This window comes from Hirundo rustica, chromosome 7, assembly GCF_015227805.2.
Source record: "Hirundo rustica isolate bHirRus1 chromosome 7, bHirRus1.pri.v3, whole genome shotgun sequence".
Taxonomy (NCBI): domain Eukaryota; kingdom Metazoa; phylum Chordata; class Aves; order Passeriformes; family Hirundinidae; genus Hirundo; species Hirundo rustica.
Genome location: NC_053456.1, coordinates 26104411 through 26119014, shown reverse-complemented (window position 1 = coordinate 26119014; position 14604 = coordinate 26104411). Strand labels below are relative to the sequence as shown.

The 14604-nt window shown below is 40.1% G+C and overlaps 1 protein-coding gene across 1 annotated transcript in view; it reads right to left on the bottom strand.

Annotated features, from left to right (window-relative positions):
- Positions 1 to 14604, bottom strand: part of CREB1 (cAMP responsive element binding protein 1) — a 39514-nt gene that overhangs the window by 7985 nt on the left and 16925 nt on the right. Inside the window, exons 2-7 of the mRNA XM_040068866.2 lie at positions 12651 to 12772; positions 9109 to 9255; positions 7316 to 7416; positions 4373 to 4515; positions 2748 to 2930; positions 1170 to 1320 (exon numbers count right to left, since the gene is read on the bottom strand). Of these exons, the coding sequence (XP_039924800.1) occupies positions 1170 to 1320; positions 2748 to 2930; positions 4373 to 4515; positions 7316 to 7416; positions 9109 to 9255; positions 12651 to 12764 (839 nt within the window). The 5' untranslated portion in view covers positions 12765 to 12772. The remainder of the gene's footprint in view (positions 1 to 1169; positions 1321 to 2747; positions 2931 to 4372; positions 4516 to 7315; positions 7417 to 9108; positions 9256 to 12650; positions 12773 to 14604) is intronic.

Sequence of the window (14604 nt, the reverse complement as noted above, 5' to 3'; positions counted from 1 at the left end):
CTTTCACAAACACAAAAGCTTTCTTTTGGTGGAGTAAGACTGATGACTAAATAGGGTATTCTGTGATTCTAATTAATTTTTTTTCCAAATGCAGAGCCTGAAAGGTTGATATCTACTATTCACTGGTATGAGAAAACTATATAAAAAGGGAGATGGATGACACTCTGTACAAAAACCTTTTAAAAAAGTGAACTCTGCTATTCAGTATTATTTACTTCATTAAAGCCCCTCATATAAGCACTGGGTCTGCTCAAGTAAGTTTCTATTGTGTTCACAGCACAGCAACCTATTGAAGATAAATGAATCAGTAAAACATCCGTTTTTTCACACTGACAGATGAAGTTAACAAGGCTTCCAGGGGAAGCCCTGCTCAGAAGGACTGGAAGCACTGGGTTCTCAGTGTCACAGTGTAACACACAGGCTGTGGCCTGTGGGTAAGCGTTCAAGCTTGGTGTGAAGGGCCAGTTCAGGCCCACCCCTTCCCACTCCCACAGCAACAGACCTGAGGAGCATCCTGCTCAACTTCTCCCTACTGCTCCCTTCCTTTGCCACCTCCACCCACTCCCATCTCTAAGCTTAGCTGCTCCTCCTCACACACTGAATCCCACAGGATCAAGTCTTTACCTTTCTTTTAGCCCTTCTGCTGCCACTACTGGCTCCACAGGACTTCAATCAAAAGGAATAGCTGCTCATTTAGCCTTTGCTTGAGCCTTTCTGCCCTTGGAGGAGAAAACCCAAAGTGGCTAAAAGAACAAGTGAGACGATCAAGAAAGTACTCACGAAGAGCATACAGTGGGCCAGCAGTGAGGAGAATGCATGCAGAAGGCTAAGGAAAAGAATCCAGGAAAGTAAATCATAGAATGTAGTAACTAAAAAAAAGCAACTTATCTCGGTGTTCGTAAGAACATAGCTGCAGTCATAAAAGTATCTCACCAATTACTTTTCTCCTTACTGCAATAACCAAATTCACACACCTCACAGAATGAGCCTGACTACTCAAGGTTTCACAGTTGCAACACACAGCATTAGTAGATGTGCATTTTTGCTTTGCATCTTTAAATAAAGGCAAGTTCTTCCTAAAACATTTCATAACACGACTAGGAAAGATCAGGACTCTTAGTGCTTGACGCTCTAGGCGTACGCAGAAGAAGCGATCTGACTGTACGTGCCTGTTCTTCATTAGACGCACTTCTCTCTTCCGCGCAGCCTCTTCTGCCGGCTGGGTCGGAAGCGCTGGCGAGGATGCCATGACTACTCCCGGTGCAATGGTGCTGGTCGGGGCGGTGCGGATCTGGTAGGTCTGCACGTCTCCTGAGGCAGCTGCAGGGACACACGGAACGTGGCATCAGTCTGGTGACAGCGCTGTCACACGTGCTGTGGAGAGCACCTCCTCATCTGGCTGTCATCTCTAACGCGGTCGCCTCTCTGACCCAGTCAGCTCTCTAACCGTGCACCCTGGCCCACAGCTCAGGAGGGATGGCCGTCAGCTGGGTCATCACTGCTACCTCAGGCTTAGTTTACTAATATATGCAAGGCTTTGAGCATTCCTGCTGAAGAAGTCTTCACTTGTGCTTGGTAACTTGATTTGTCTTGTGGTATAGATGTGCTTCTTTCTCCCTTATTATATTTCTTTGTACTTCTCTGGTTTTTGGGCAGTTCTAGCATTTCTAGAGAAGGGTGGGGTCACTATTTCTAGCTATGCTCTAAATGTCTGTCTGGAAAAGGAGGAATTGCACATGTAATTATCTAGCATAGAAAAAAAGGTGTAAAAATGTAGCAATTACTCCCATAACAGATGGACAATGCATTCTATTACTTCTCTAGGATGAGCAGGGTCTTTGCTTTCTTTTATTTTATTTATTGTAATCTTAAGAGTATGTTAACTTTGCCTGAGCTCACAAGAAACCACAATACAATCTAAAGAAATCCTATGTCTATAAGAACACAAAACCCCAAAAGATCAGTGCAACAATAGTACTCTCCTCTGCTATGGGTTTTTACTGATGCCTGGTAAACTCTTCACTGGTTCATGTTCAAATCAACTACTTTACAGTCATAGAAGCAGGGGTACTTTTCTGTTATTTTCAATAAAAAATTTGTAATACTCCTCAATTTTTAATAAACCAAAATATGTATTTTTATACAACAGCTCCCCACAACTTATTCTAAGCGAAAGTAGCTCACCCAAGTTGAGGGCTAGACCAAATGGTCATTTAAGGCAATCTCCCAAATTGTTCTATGATTCCAAGACTCAATGATTGAGTCACTCACTCAATGACTGGTTACAAAAGTCACAGTAAGACGAAATAATGACTTGCAATTGAAAAAGGGGAAAAATTACTACTAAATTAAAGTGTCTCTTTAGAAAGAATCAAATATCCTTCTCTCCTATCTTTAATGCTTGCTTTAAATTTCCTATTGCTGCACATATGGCAGAACTCAGAACTCTAAAATGGTATTAGTTTATGCAGAACATATAAAAAATTTGTGTGGACAAAATGCAGAAAATACAGCATGGAAAACCCAAATATATTAAACCTCAAATATCCATAATTTTACCAATCTAAAGGGAAAGGCTTCACAAAAATATGACAAATAACTTTGTCCAGAGTTTCAGCTATTTTACAGACTTGTCTGTGCCAAAGGTGTTAATTCTGTTTCCTGACACATTTGAAGGAGTCAGGCTAGCAACTTATATCTGCATAGAGAAAATGTGACACAGAATGACTGGCTGTGAAGTTTCTCACCTTGTACAACAACTTGGTTGCTGGGTACAAGTATCTGCTGACCATCTGTGGTTTGTGCATATTGTAAAATGGTGGTGCCGGGTTGGGTTGCAGCTGCATTGGTCATCGTCAACGTCTGGAGACCTTGTACTCCGTCTGTGCCGTTGTTAGACAACTGTATTGCTCCTCCTTGGGTGATGGCAACTGCAGACAAAAAAAAAAAAAACAACAAAAAACAACAACAAAAAAAATCAACCCAGCATTTAAGACACTAATTCACTCATTAACTTACAGTATTAAACCTAGGTATGGAAGAATACTGATCTAAGCTAAATCCTTTGAACCCTTACACATCCCCAAATCAAACACATGGCTTCAACGTACATGAATGAAATCATCCTTTGAAAGGTAATTTTTCAAATGTTTGTGAGGGCCAAACCCCACAGCCTAAAATACAAATTAGTTTCTCTAATGTAACAGAATGACATGGAAGAGCTACAATCCACCCCCATGGAATACTTTTTAATTTGTTAAGATTTACTTCTTGGTTGGTTTAGGTATTTTTCTCAGTCCTTACTTCTTCTCATCTGAAATTCCTCTCATCTGTGCTTTATGCCCGTCAGTCTCCTCTGCTGCTAGTGCTATCCATCTTGTGTTGATTTGGCTTTTTTTTCCTCCTTCTGATTGTGTCTCCCCCTTCTCTACAACTTCCTCAGACCCTTTCTAGCTGTTTCTTCATTCATAAAGGTACATTTTGGTTCAGGCAGTCTTAACTTTGCTGGTTTTTTTCCTTTCTTTCCCTCAGTCCTGTCATGCAGGTATACTGGGACATCGCCTCTTTTGTGATGCATGGAATTTCATGGAGTTCCTATACGCAGACACACCAAAATCTCAAGTGCCTGCACACACAGTTATTTTACAGTTATAACAGGAATCAGAATTAACCACTTCCATTTTAATAAAATTAAGCAGGGTAGAAGGCAAAGGCGTTAAGGAGTAAACAGAGATACAACATTTTAAAGAGATTTTAAGAGACAGATGTAAACAAGTAGTTCTTTCTCCCTTTTGTATGTGTTGTATGTGTCTCGTACTGTATGTGTTAGTGTGAGACAGCATGTGTCTTATCTTTACTGCCGTATCCTTAATCATTCTTCAAGTCAAAACAATGTAGCTATACAATCTAATATATAAAGAAAACGCAGAAACATATAATTATGATATATATTAAGGTTGTTGACACCATTAATTTTTTCAGGACTTTCTAAAAATGTAATTGCAAACTGTAATGTTTTTTTTTCTAATGATGAGGTTACAGTTTTGTGAACAAGTGTTAATGATCTGCCAAGAAAAAACAGAAGCTTCTGAATTCTACCATCTAGTTCCTCAAGTGAAGAAGTTCATAATAGGCTTATGGTTTTGTCTCAGGATGCATTAGCTGCACCAAGTGGCAAGCAGCTCCAGAATGTTAATTGAGCCTTTCAAACACTTACAATAGGAATGTGTTTAAAAGGCCTGTTTAACAGTCAAAATAATTTTTTTTTTTCACCTCCTGCTTTGTCCTAGTCCAAACAACAGTTATAGAAATAATAGCTCTTCATTTTCTCATCCCCACTTACTAGCACCACTGAGAAATTCAGACTACATACTGTACTGCCCACTGCTGGTTTGGTAAATGGGAGTTGGCACCGTAACAGTGGCGATGGCAGGTGCTGCTGTTTCCTCTTCAGACTTTTCTTCTTCGATCCTTGGCACTCCTGGGGCGTCTGAGGACAAGTCATTCAAAATTTTTCTGGCAAAGACAGTGTGTTGTAGAGATTTTAATAAAAATTGGGGGAGAAAAATAGTCTATCTGATACACAGTGCTGGGGAAAACTGTGAAGTGCAGCAAGCCAGCAAGGAAAATATGAGTGGAGAATGAAAACCACATCTTCCAACTCTTATTGGAGAGGACTGTTCAAAATGCCAAGCACTGATGGGCAAGGGAGCCAGCACAGAACATCTGTGCTTGTCAAAACCCACGATACAGCTATTACAACCTTCTCTTTTTGTTCAGAGCAGGTTTCTCGCATCCATTTTTAGTTGTTTCCTGCTTTTAGCTATATAAACATTTAAAAAAACCGTCAGAACCTGTCTCCTCACTTACATTGGGGGAACTGCTCCATTTCAAAGACTATAAACACCTCAGCCAGAGAGCTGAGTACCAAAGGAGTTAGCAAGAATGCTTGCAGAGAGCCAGCAGTTCATAATTTAACACCTGCCTGGGAGACAATACCCAGCGTTTGAGAACAGTCTCGCAGTTATGTTCACAGGTGCCCTGCCTGAGAAAATTCATGGGTAAAGGAAAGAAAGGATTGTTTCATTATTTCCATGAGCTAATTGTCCAAAGTCAAAACTTCTGAAACATCACTGCTACGGATCCCACTGAACATGACTGTAGACCGACCACAGCAGTCATTGCAATTTGAGGTCAAACACTGTCCTTCCTCAGAGGACTGTCAAGTCCTTTTCAGTGCTGGCATACTCTATTATGTCACTATAAAATGCAGTAAATGCCCTTGGGCAAATGTAATGCCCTTAGGTAACAGGCAATATTTTTTGTAATTCTCCTCCTATGTTTTCCTGTGGATTGGCACCGGAACTCAGTGGGATGAAGCAAACACAGTTGTAGACCCCAAGTTCCAAGACAACACTACCTCCTTATGCAAGCTTCCTAAGGCTGTGGGAGCCAGAACACCTGTATGAAGCTATCGAGGGAGAGCAGTCATTCTGCTTAGCAGATTGACCAGCAGGGCTTTGCGGTTGCTGTCTTGACTTCGACTGCATGCAAGAAACCCCAGCACTGCACAACACTGTGCGAAGAACCACTTGGACAAATGAAAAATTCCCACCCAAAGAGTTTGCAATCTAGGTGTTAGACCAGAAACTAGTGAATGAAACAGATGAAAAAATATGGAGAGAGCAGGGATGATGAAGAACAAAATCCAAGGAGACAAAAAAATCACTTTTTAACATCATGTCATTATGACATTGTGGTTAAAATCTACCTTTGCCATCATAAAGATGGATTTAAGGTAAAGGATAAAGGTGGTAGCTTTACAAATATAGGCCCTATGAATTGACATGCAATACATGATGTACTTTAGTAGCAGAATCACAGAGGAGTTTTTGTGGAGGAGGTATAGCTTTCAATTCTGTGAACATATCTACACCGATCCTGTTTCTGGGGCCAGTTATAGCAGGCTAAGTAACGCCAGCTGGGAAGTCACTAAAGACAGCAGTGGTCTGGCTCAACCTTTCTGACCTAACCAACACCAGCCCAGAGTCTGAGCTGCATATAGAAGTTTTACAGCTGCCAAGTGCTGCTGTGTCACCACGATCTGGTTTGAAGTTTGAGGCTGTGTTGTGGCACCAGTGCATGCAAAGGAGTCCATCTCAATGAGAAGTCAGCATGCACAAGCACCCTTTTCTCAGTTGCTGCTTGTTTACTTAGCTCTGTTTTCTCACCATATACAGCCACTCTTCCATATATAGTAAAATCAAGTGTCTTCCTGCAGAAGCAGACTGAAGGGAATCTGTGGCAGCTTGAAGTTAACACTGCTCCTCACAAATATTTTCCCAGATCTATTATGGCTAGGGATCTCCAGCAATGATTTTCACTATCTTTGGCAGAACAGCCTTGAAGGCTGCTGGACAAGGCAGACAGTAATCTCCCAAGTGCTAAAAAGGTATCACAGCTGAGATATGCTCAGGCCTACAACCCAACTTCTATTTCCAAGGCTATGCTCATAAAGGAAAAAGGAGCATCTGAATTTTCTAGAGCAGTGGGAACTGACAGGTCATTTAAAACCGACTGAACCCCAAAGCTGTTCCTTAATGCTAGTTAGCATATTTTAAGAATGAAAATGGGATTTAGTACAGACACAAAAAGCTGTACAAAGGTTTAATTAGTAAAGTAACATGACACACCATGTGAAGGAGAACCTCAGGTGGTTCTGCCAGAGGTATTTACCATGAGAAACAGAGACTAGATGCCTTTGACTACACTCAACTCATACACTGACTTAAACTTTAAACACAAACAATTTTGCTCAAGAAGAAATTCTCTCTGAGCTATGGAACATCACAACTTCCATAAGTATCATGGGAGAAAGGAATTAAGTCGGATTGCTGCTAGCATTTCAACATTAATGAAAACCAGTAGAGTTGATTTTTTGTACGCTACAGATTACGCAGAAGTCACTATTTGTAAAGCTTCAGTGTATTTTGCATATTAAGTATTCATTAAAGCTATTTCTAAGGCATCTATCACAATGATACCTCAATTTTCTGAAATGTGGCAATTAGCATGTTCTCAGCTCACTTTTGTCTTAAGTGAGTGTAACTGCTGAGGTTTCTTCCTCCTCTTACTACTTGCTTATCTCTTTACATCCTATTCCGTGGACATATTCCATATTCCAATTCCAAGACATTACAGAAGAGAGATTTCATTTAAAACGTAAATCTAAAAAGAATAAAAATACAATCCCACTGTATCTCCACGTGAACGCACTCATCCCTCAAGCAAGATGCTTCTGCTTTGACCTCCATACCTGTAAGAGGGTCGTCTGGACAGAATTTCTCTTCGTTTCTGTGAGTCTGTGACACTGTCTACTGATTCCTGTGAATCTTCACTTTCTGCTATAGTGGAGATCTGTAAATAAGAACAAGCAATCAAATTTAACAAGACATTTCCAATGCCTTTATTTTAGGGAAAAGTTGACATCCCGTGAAAAACACCACAATGCAAGTATTCTATCTAGACAATGAACAGAAAGCTACTGCTTAGTAATAGATCCAGGAAAGAATGACCATGGTGAGTGATCTACCCCTCAGAATGTTCTTTATAATTTAAATATTCCAATAAGAAAGCATAAACATTAATACCATACAGTTTTTGCCTTCCATGATATTGTTTTTGTCCATTACAAGGAAACAAAGATTTTTTTAAAATAAAATTTAGAGAGAGAATAAGTAAACCAAATTAAGGCAGCAGAAATGATTGGAAACAAAGAATAAAATACTGAAAAAACATCAATTTATAAATAATGAGTTAGATATACTAAAGAGAGACTGCTTTTTACGGGAGAAATTACCAGGAAAATGTCATACATGAAGATATTAAAAAATAACATATTGCTGCAATTCTGAGTATCTGTGCTAAAAAAAGCAAAAATGTTTATGGAGGAAAGTTTAGATAAAAATAATATTAAAATAATTTAGATAATTTTAAATTCAAAATGTGCATGACAAAATAGATAAAAGCTAATGATGCTTATGTGAGAAACAGAGCTCACATCCTGACAATTTATGCACTGTAGAGAAGATTCCTAAAGGCTCCAAAATCTTGCTGGCACCCACATCTCACAATCATCAGACAGAAGGCCTGAATATGTCCAAGGCTGACTATGAGCTGCTGGGCTCTGAATATCAAAACCTGATGGATCTGCACTGAACCAGGTGAATTCCAAGCATGGCTTCATTATCAGTCTCTATCTTCCACCTCCAGGGTAACAACTTGTGCACTTATCTCAAAACTGCTCACCTCTGACAGATTAAAACTCTAAACTTTTGACTGCAATGGTTGAGGATGGTAGAGCCTGCCACAAACTCAGCACTGAAGCTGAGAAGGAAAAAAATAAAGATTATTAACAGAATGGCCTAGTTTTAAACTATGCATACCTTATTTTTTAAAATAATATCCAGTTGAATATCCATAACAAAAAGTCACAATACCTACTTGTTTCCTCTATCTTCAGGCTACCTCACCATATTGCATTACCTGTCTTGCTTTACAGAAGAGAAAACGCTAAGGCTTTCACAAAGCAGACAACACTCAACCAGCACATTTTAAAACTATTTCTATGTAAGGACTCATAGGTTTATTTTAAGAACCAGTGACATACAGAGACCTTTTTTGTAAACCAGTGAAAATATTTCTTATGGAGCAAAGACTCTAATTCTAGAATACCAGCCTCATTAATTATTAAAAATTACATTATTTAAAAAAAAAAAAAAAAAAAATTCATCCTTTTGTTAGCCTCAGAATAGTGTGAACTCTTACTGAAAAATGTATGGAAATATAGCAGAGAGACAAAGTAGAGTAATACTGTAAGAAAAACCATAAAGCTGTTAAAATCACCAAACAAATTCTAGAGGGAAATGAAACTCAGCAATGTTTGAAAATGAAAAGTGGTTAAGCCAGAAGAGAAAAAAAAGTCAGAGTAGCAAATACTGTACATATTTGCAAAAACACAATTCAGGACACAAATACATCAAACCTAGTGCAATGACAGGTCTATTTCAAAGGCCCCATTCACATATTAGGAATTTCTTCAGTCAGTACCTGAACTGTCTGGACCTGTGGAGACTGAATAACTGATGGCTGGGCAGCCTGAATTACTCCATGCACTTGAACTGTCTGCCCATTGGGCAGCTGAACTAAGGTCACCGTGGGTGCAGAAGATGTTGCGTGAGCTGCTGGCATAGATACCTGCAAAGAAGAGACAGCGAGCATAAATTAGGTTATTGCAAAATATCCTCAGTTCAGTATTTGTTTTGGTGAAAGAACTATGCCTCTTCTAGACCCCAGATGTTTCAGTGTAATATAAAACCCCCTGAACTGCGTGAACCCCAGACCTGACCTACTTCACAAAATAATCTAATGCAGAATTTCTGCAGGCTCAAACGTAATTTGTAAAATCACTGACAAGAATAAGAAAAACACAACTGCCTCTATTTTGAGGTAACCTGATACAAACACATCACTACCTTTCACTTAACTTCACTTGGATACTGCTCAGACTTGGGTGTACTCCTACAGACACTGCTGAGTCAGAGGCAGAAACATATGGGAGCGGAGCTATTTTTGTTCTCACTCAGGAAAATGCAAAGAGTTTGCCAGATGTTAAGAACTTGACATTTTTAGGGGATCATACCTTTCACTTTCTACAGATTAAGCCATATGAGTAGCTGGCAAAGTGCACGAAAATGAAGAAAACTGACCACGCATTCAGACAGAAAACCCCCATGAGTTAGCAGAGGAAATAAGTATTTTGTAGGCAGCCGTTGTGATCGTTGTGCAACAGGTCAACACCAACTCTAGTTTCAAGAGTCACTTCTGTGAGGAAAAATTGCCCACGTTTTTAACACAACCGTGTTTCTGCAGCACAGACCCGCAGGCACGGCAGCTGTGCCGACAGGGATTCGCACGTTAGGGCTGGGCCTGGGGGACAGCGGCAGCCACACAAAGCCGCGCACGCCACACGGGGCACTCTCACCCCGGCGGGACGCTCTCACGGAACGACTCTGGGCAGCTGAAGTGCCATGCACTGCTCCACGGCTGGGCCAATGCCCAGTGCACATCCAGAACTCCCACTGTCTGCTGACTCCATGCCTGTCTTTGGGGCTGGGGGCTCCTGAAAGGCCGCACGGTGCCAGGGCCGCCGTGCCAGCACACCCTGCCCTCAGTGCGTCCCTCCCACGCATCATGGCCCTCAGGGAAGGACGGCAGGACGGCAGAGCGAGCTGCTCTGGCAGACCTCAGCCACGGCACGGGTCACTGACTCGACAGCTTTCTTCTAGTCACCCAAGTCTGGAAAACCTAACAATCCTCCAGGGTTCAACAGCATTTAAAAAAAAATTGATCCACATAGCTGCAGTGCGAGAAAGGGCTGCACTGCTGTCCTACCTAATCTCAAAGGGCTGCTATGTACTGGAAGCAGAAGGAAATCCTCTGCTGTCCCTGTGAACACGTGGTTCTCAAAAAGCTGCAATAGCTGATCTCTGAATTTCCATGAACATCCACCACTTACAATGAAATCTTGCTTAACAACAAAATTAAAGGGAATTACACGTAGACCTCTCTCCTCCACAGATGTCTCTTCCCTAATCCACCAATTTGCATTTGCTTTTACCTTCCTTTTTCAGGAAAGCAGCTGCAGCATTACATGGCGCTACTTAACTCGCATCTGAGAGAAACTGGGGCTGAGATTAACGTGAGAGCGCTTTCCTCTGGCAAATTATATTCCTTTACCAAGCGACCTTTCTTAATAATGCATGTCTGACTAAACAGTCCTTGGCAATGACAGCAAAGCTGATCAACTGGAGGCCACTGTGGTTGGATTAAGCCCACAGCGGAGTGTAACTTCCGCACATGTCTCTGACTCATACCTTGTGGAACTGGGACAAGTTTCCTTTTGACTCTGAAAACTACCCTGAACTCACTAAAAACACAGCAATTAAACTAAGCTTGCAAGAGGGGTGACCTTACAAGAGATGATGCAGAGATAATGGAAGAATTAAATTGATATAATTATTTAGATTTGGCTAGGCCTCTGCAGGCACTCCCTAATGCCAAACACTGCCACTTCACTTATTAAAAATATCATAGTAACATTAACACTGATGTGAAAACACAAGGAATAATGTTTAGACTGTTTTATCACCTCCACAAACTATAGGCCGAGGAAAAACCAAGGTGCAAATAATACAGCAAATAACAACAAGGTGGTTCACGTGGATTTTAACCATACCTGTATAGTGTTTTGTTACTTGGAAAAAAGTCTCATTCAAGTACCGGGGTAATTATGTCTGAGTAAAGTGCATTCTACCCACTACATACTTGTAAGTTCAGCTCCCTGGAGGTTAATATGCTAGCACATAAATGAAAAACATTCTTGATTGTCTGGACTAAACTTTAAAGCACACCAAGTGAGCAGCAGTTAACTGGTTTTGCAAGAGAACTAAACTACTTCCACTCAGTTCACAATGAAGTGTTATTCACACCACCTACATCCTATGCCTAAGTTAGACAGTGAGAAAACTGCCCAAAGAGGCAAGCTGGTGCAGGGCAGCTGGTGGCTCGTAAATTCACACTACAGCTTCACCCAACAAAATCACCCTGTGCATTCGAACAGCTCCAATCCCTACACTATCACTTGAATGGAAGTGTACGGACCACAGAGGGCAGGACTTGTTTGAAAGTCTCTGGACTACCAAAAGGTGCAATGACTTTAAAAAGACACTAATCGTTTACAAAATGTTAAGAGATTTAACACTTGTGCCACTTAAAAGACACTCAATTCCATAAACTATGAGATCAAAAACACCTGTTTTTTCTTTGCAGACTACAATTAGTTTTCAAATTAAATGGTTACAGAAGAGAGCCAAACAGATTGTGCAGTCATTTATACAATAGGCTGGTTTCTGCCAACCATCAGTGTGTTTGAAAATGAAACCCAGTTCCAAAATCAGAGATGCAGCTGGGATTGTGTTTCTTGTCTCTCCAAAATAATTTGGGGACAACAAATGATCTACTTCTGTCTCTATAACTCACCAACAATTCTGTGAAACTCTGGAGGCAACAGGATAACATGAGCTGTCAAGTGCCAGATCTTTCTACTTGATGATAATGCTCATAATATTAATCCCATCTGATAAAATGTTGTATCTGCTGTGTATTTATCTACACATTCAGTTTGTTTTCTTCAGAATTAAACTGACTACTACAGACAAGTTTTTAACAGAAAACACAGTAACCAGACAATTCAGCCAATATGGAAAAGACAGTAGATTACATGTATTGAAATGAATACCTTTCAGTGGTATGGCTGTGGTAAAGAATGCTAGAAATATTTTAATTCATTACTGTGTTAACATTACATAATTTACACACATACAGCTCTTCAGAACTAACACAGCCTAATGTGATGGGAAGTCAAAAATCTCTGCTGCTTTAAAAATGTGAAGACAAATATTAAAAGAATGATACATCACATGTGTTTCAGAATGGTATCAATAGAATCTTCTCTCAGGCCCATGAGCAGACATTATCCCTCTTAGAAATATTAACCAAAGTAAAACTATTACACCGTATGATTTTTATACCTGGGCTAACGTTGCAATCTGTGGTTGTGCCTGTACTGTCATCTGTTGGGTTTCTGCCTCTGTACCGGCTGCATCTCCACTCTGCTGGTTCTCTGCTCCAGATTCCATGGTCATTTAGTTACCTACAATCACAATATTTGTCGTAAGTCTGGGTTGGTATGCAAGTCCATTACTCTTGGTGGATCAGGCAGTAATCACTGCAGCTGAATTCCCATTACTACATAGTGTTTTAATTTGCTTATTAAATGTTGCCAAACTATTAGTATTCAGGCAAATTCTTTTCATGCCAGGTGTTTGCCTCAGGATGATTTTTCTGTGTGTAATGTTTCTGAAAAACAAGTCCAGTCTCTTCCAACAATGAGAACAGAAAAAATGCGTTTTGCTCATCCTAAAAAAACTGAGCAATTGCACTCTGATGACCCAGCACCTCTGCAATTTGGAATAAAGACCTGTCAGGAAGGGTACTCCCTCAGTGCCAAGGTGACAACATGCCTGGTTACAGCCCTCCCTCCCCCCCCAGCTGCAGTCTGCAGGTATCCAACAGCAATTGTTTCTGTGCTGGGCACTCAGTTCTCAGTCATCTTTGCCTCAACTAAATATACAACACCTCCATGCAAGTTCTTTACATCACCACACTGTATGGCTCTATGTCACAGCAACTTGGCCTCTTCCATCCTGTAATTTTAACACCAGTATACAAAATGATGGAAGCCATTTCTACTTGAATTTTACCACTAAAGATTTTATATTCAGAGGTACACACTAGTTTACCACGACATAAGTTTTTATCATATACAGTTCCTAATACACTGATATTTCTAAACCCTAACTGAGCAAACCAAGATCACCAGAACACACAACTCTATAAAAAGAGGTTGCATAACTTCCAAACCCATGCACGTAGGCAGAGTGCAATGCCTGTTAAATTCTGCACTGATCTGAGAAAATCACTTTTCAGTTCTTTAAGTACTGATATGAAAATATTTGATACAAAAAAGAACTTCAAAATACAAGGAAATTAGCAAAGTACTGTATTATACACAACTCCAAATATTAAATATTAAGAACGGGTATTACCTCCATAGCCACATCACTTACTCTGTGCCACCCTGAGCTGCCCAATCTATTCAGGCCTATGGCTACCCTAGGGCAGCACCACCTCTCTTCAGAGCTGGTCCAAAACAACCATTAGAGCATTTCTGCTTTGGGAAGGGGCCTGGAGGCAGAGGATGCTCAGAGCAGAAGAAAGGTGGAAAGAAACAGAAGTGCCCTCTCCTACCCCAGCCCCTTGAGGAAAAGACTTAGAAGCATCAATACAGGTGGTGGTACCACGTCCACACTCCAGACATTTCATTTTAAAAGCAGGGTCAGGAAAACTTCCATTCCAATGCAAACTATACCACAGTGTTACAGGAAAGAGAATACCTTTCATACTGCCTAAAACAGCAGAGTCATACTTCAACCCTGAATATGAAATGTCTTACAGTAAGCAATTAATTATCAAGAAAGATAAAACAGCTTTTCACAGTGTGAACTACATCCTACATCGAAGGAAAGCAAGGCAGTGTATATAAATCAAAATCTGTACATTTACTATTGAAAGTGACCATTCAAGTGAGCTTTTGTGTGTGTCAACACTGAAATGTAAAGTATCAAATATTTAGTTCTAACATCAGTAAAGAAGGAAAATAATTAAACCTGATTTTACTTGAAAATTAACAATAAAAGAAAATCATACTTTTTTTTTTTTTTTTTTTTTTTTTTTTTTTTTTTTTTTTTAGCAATTTAAATTATTCTGGAATTTTGTTAGGCCTTTCTCTCTAGCCAAGATTTCTGTGCTACAAACCAAGTCTTTGCCATGTTGCATTTCATATTTCAAAAAGCACACAAGAAAACCCATGCACTATTAGTATTTGCAATACGCATTACCAAACAGCTTTTAAAGAATTAATTA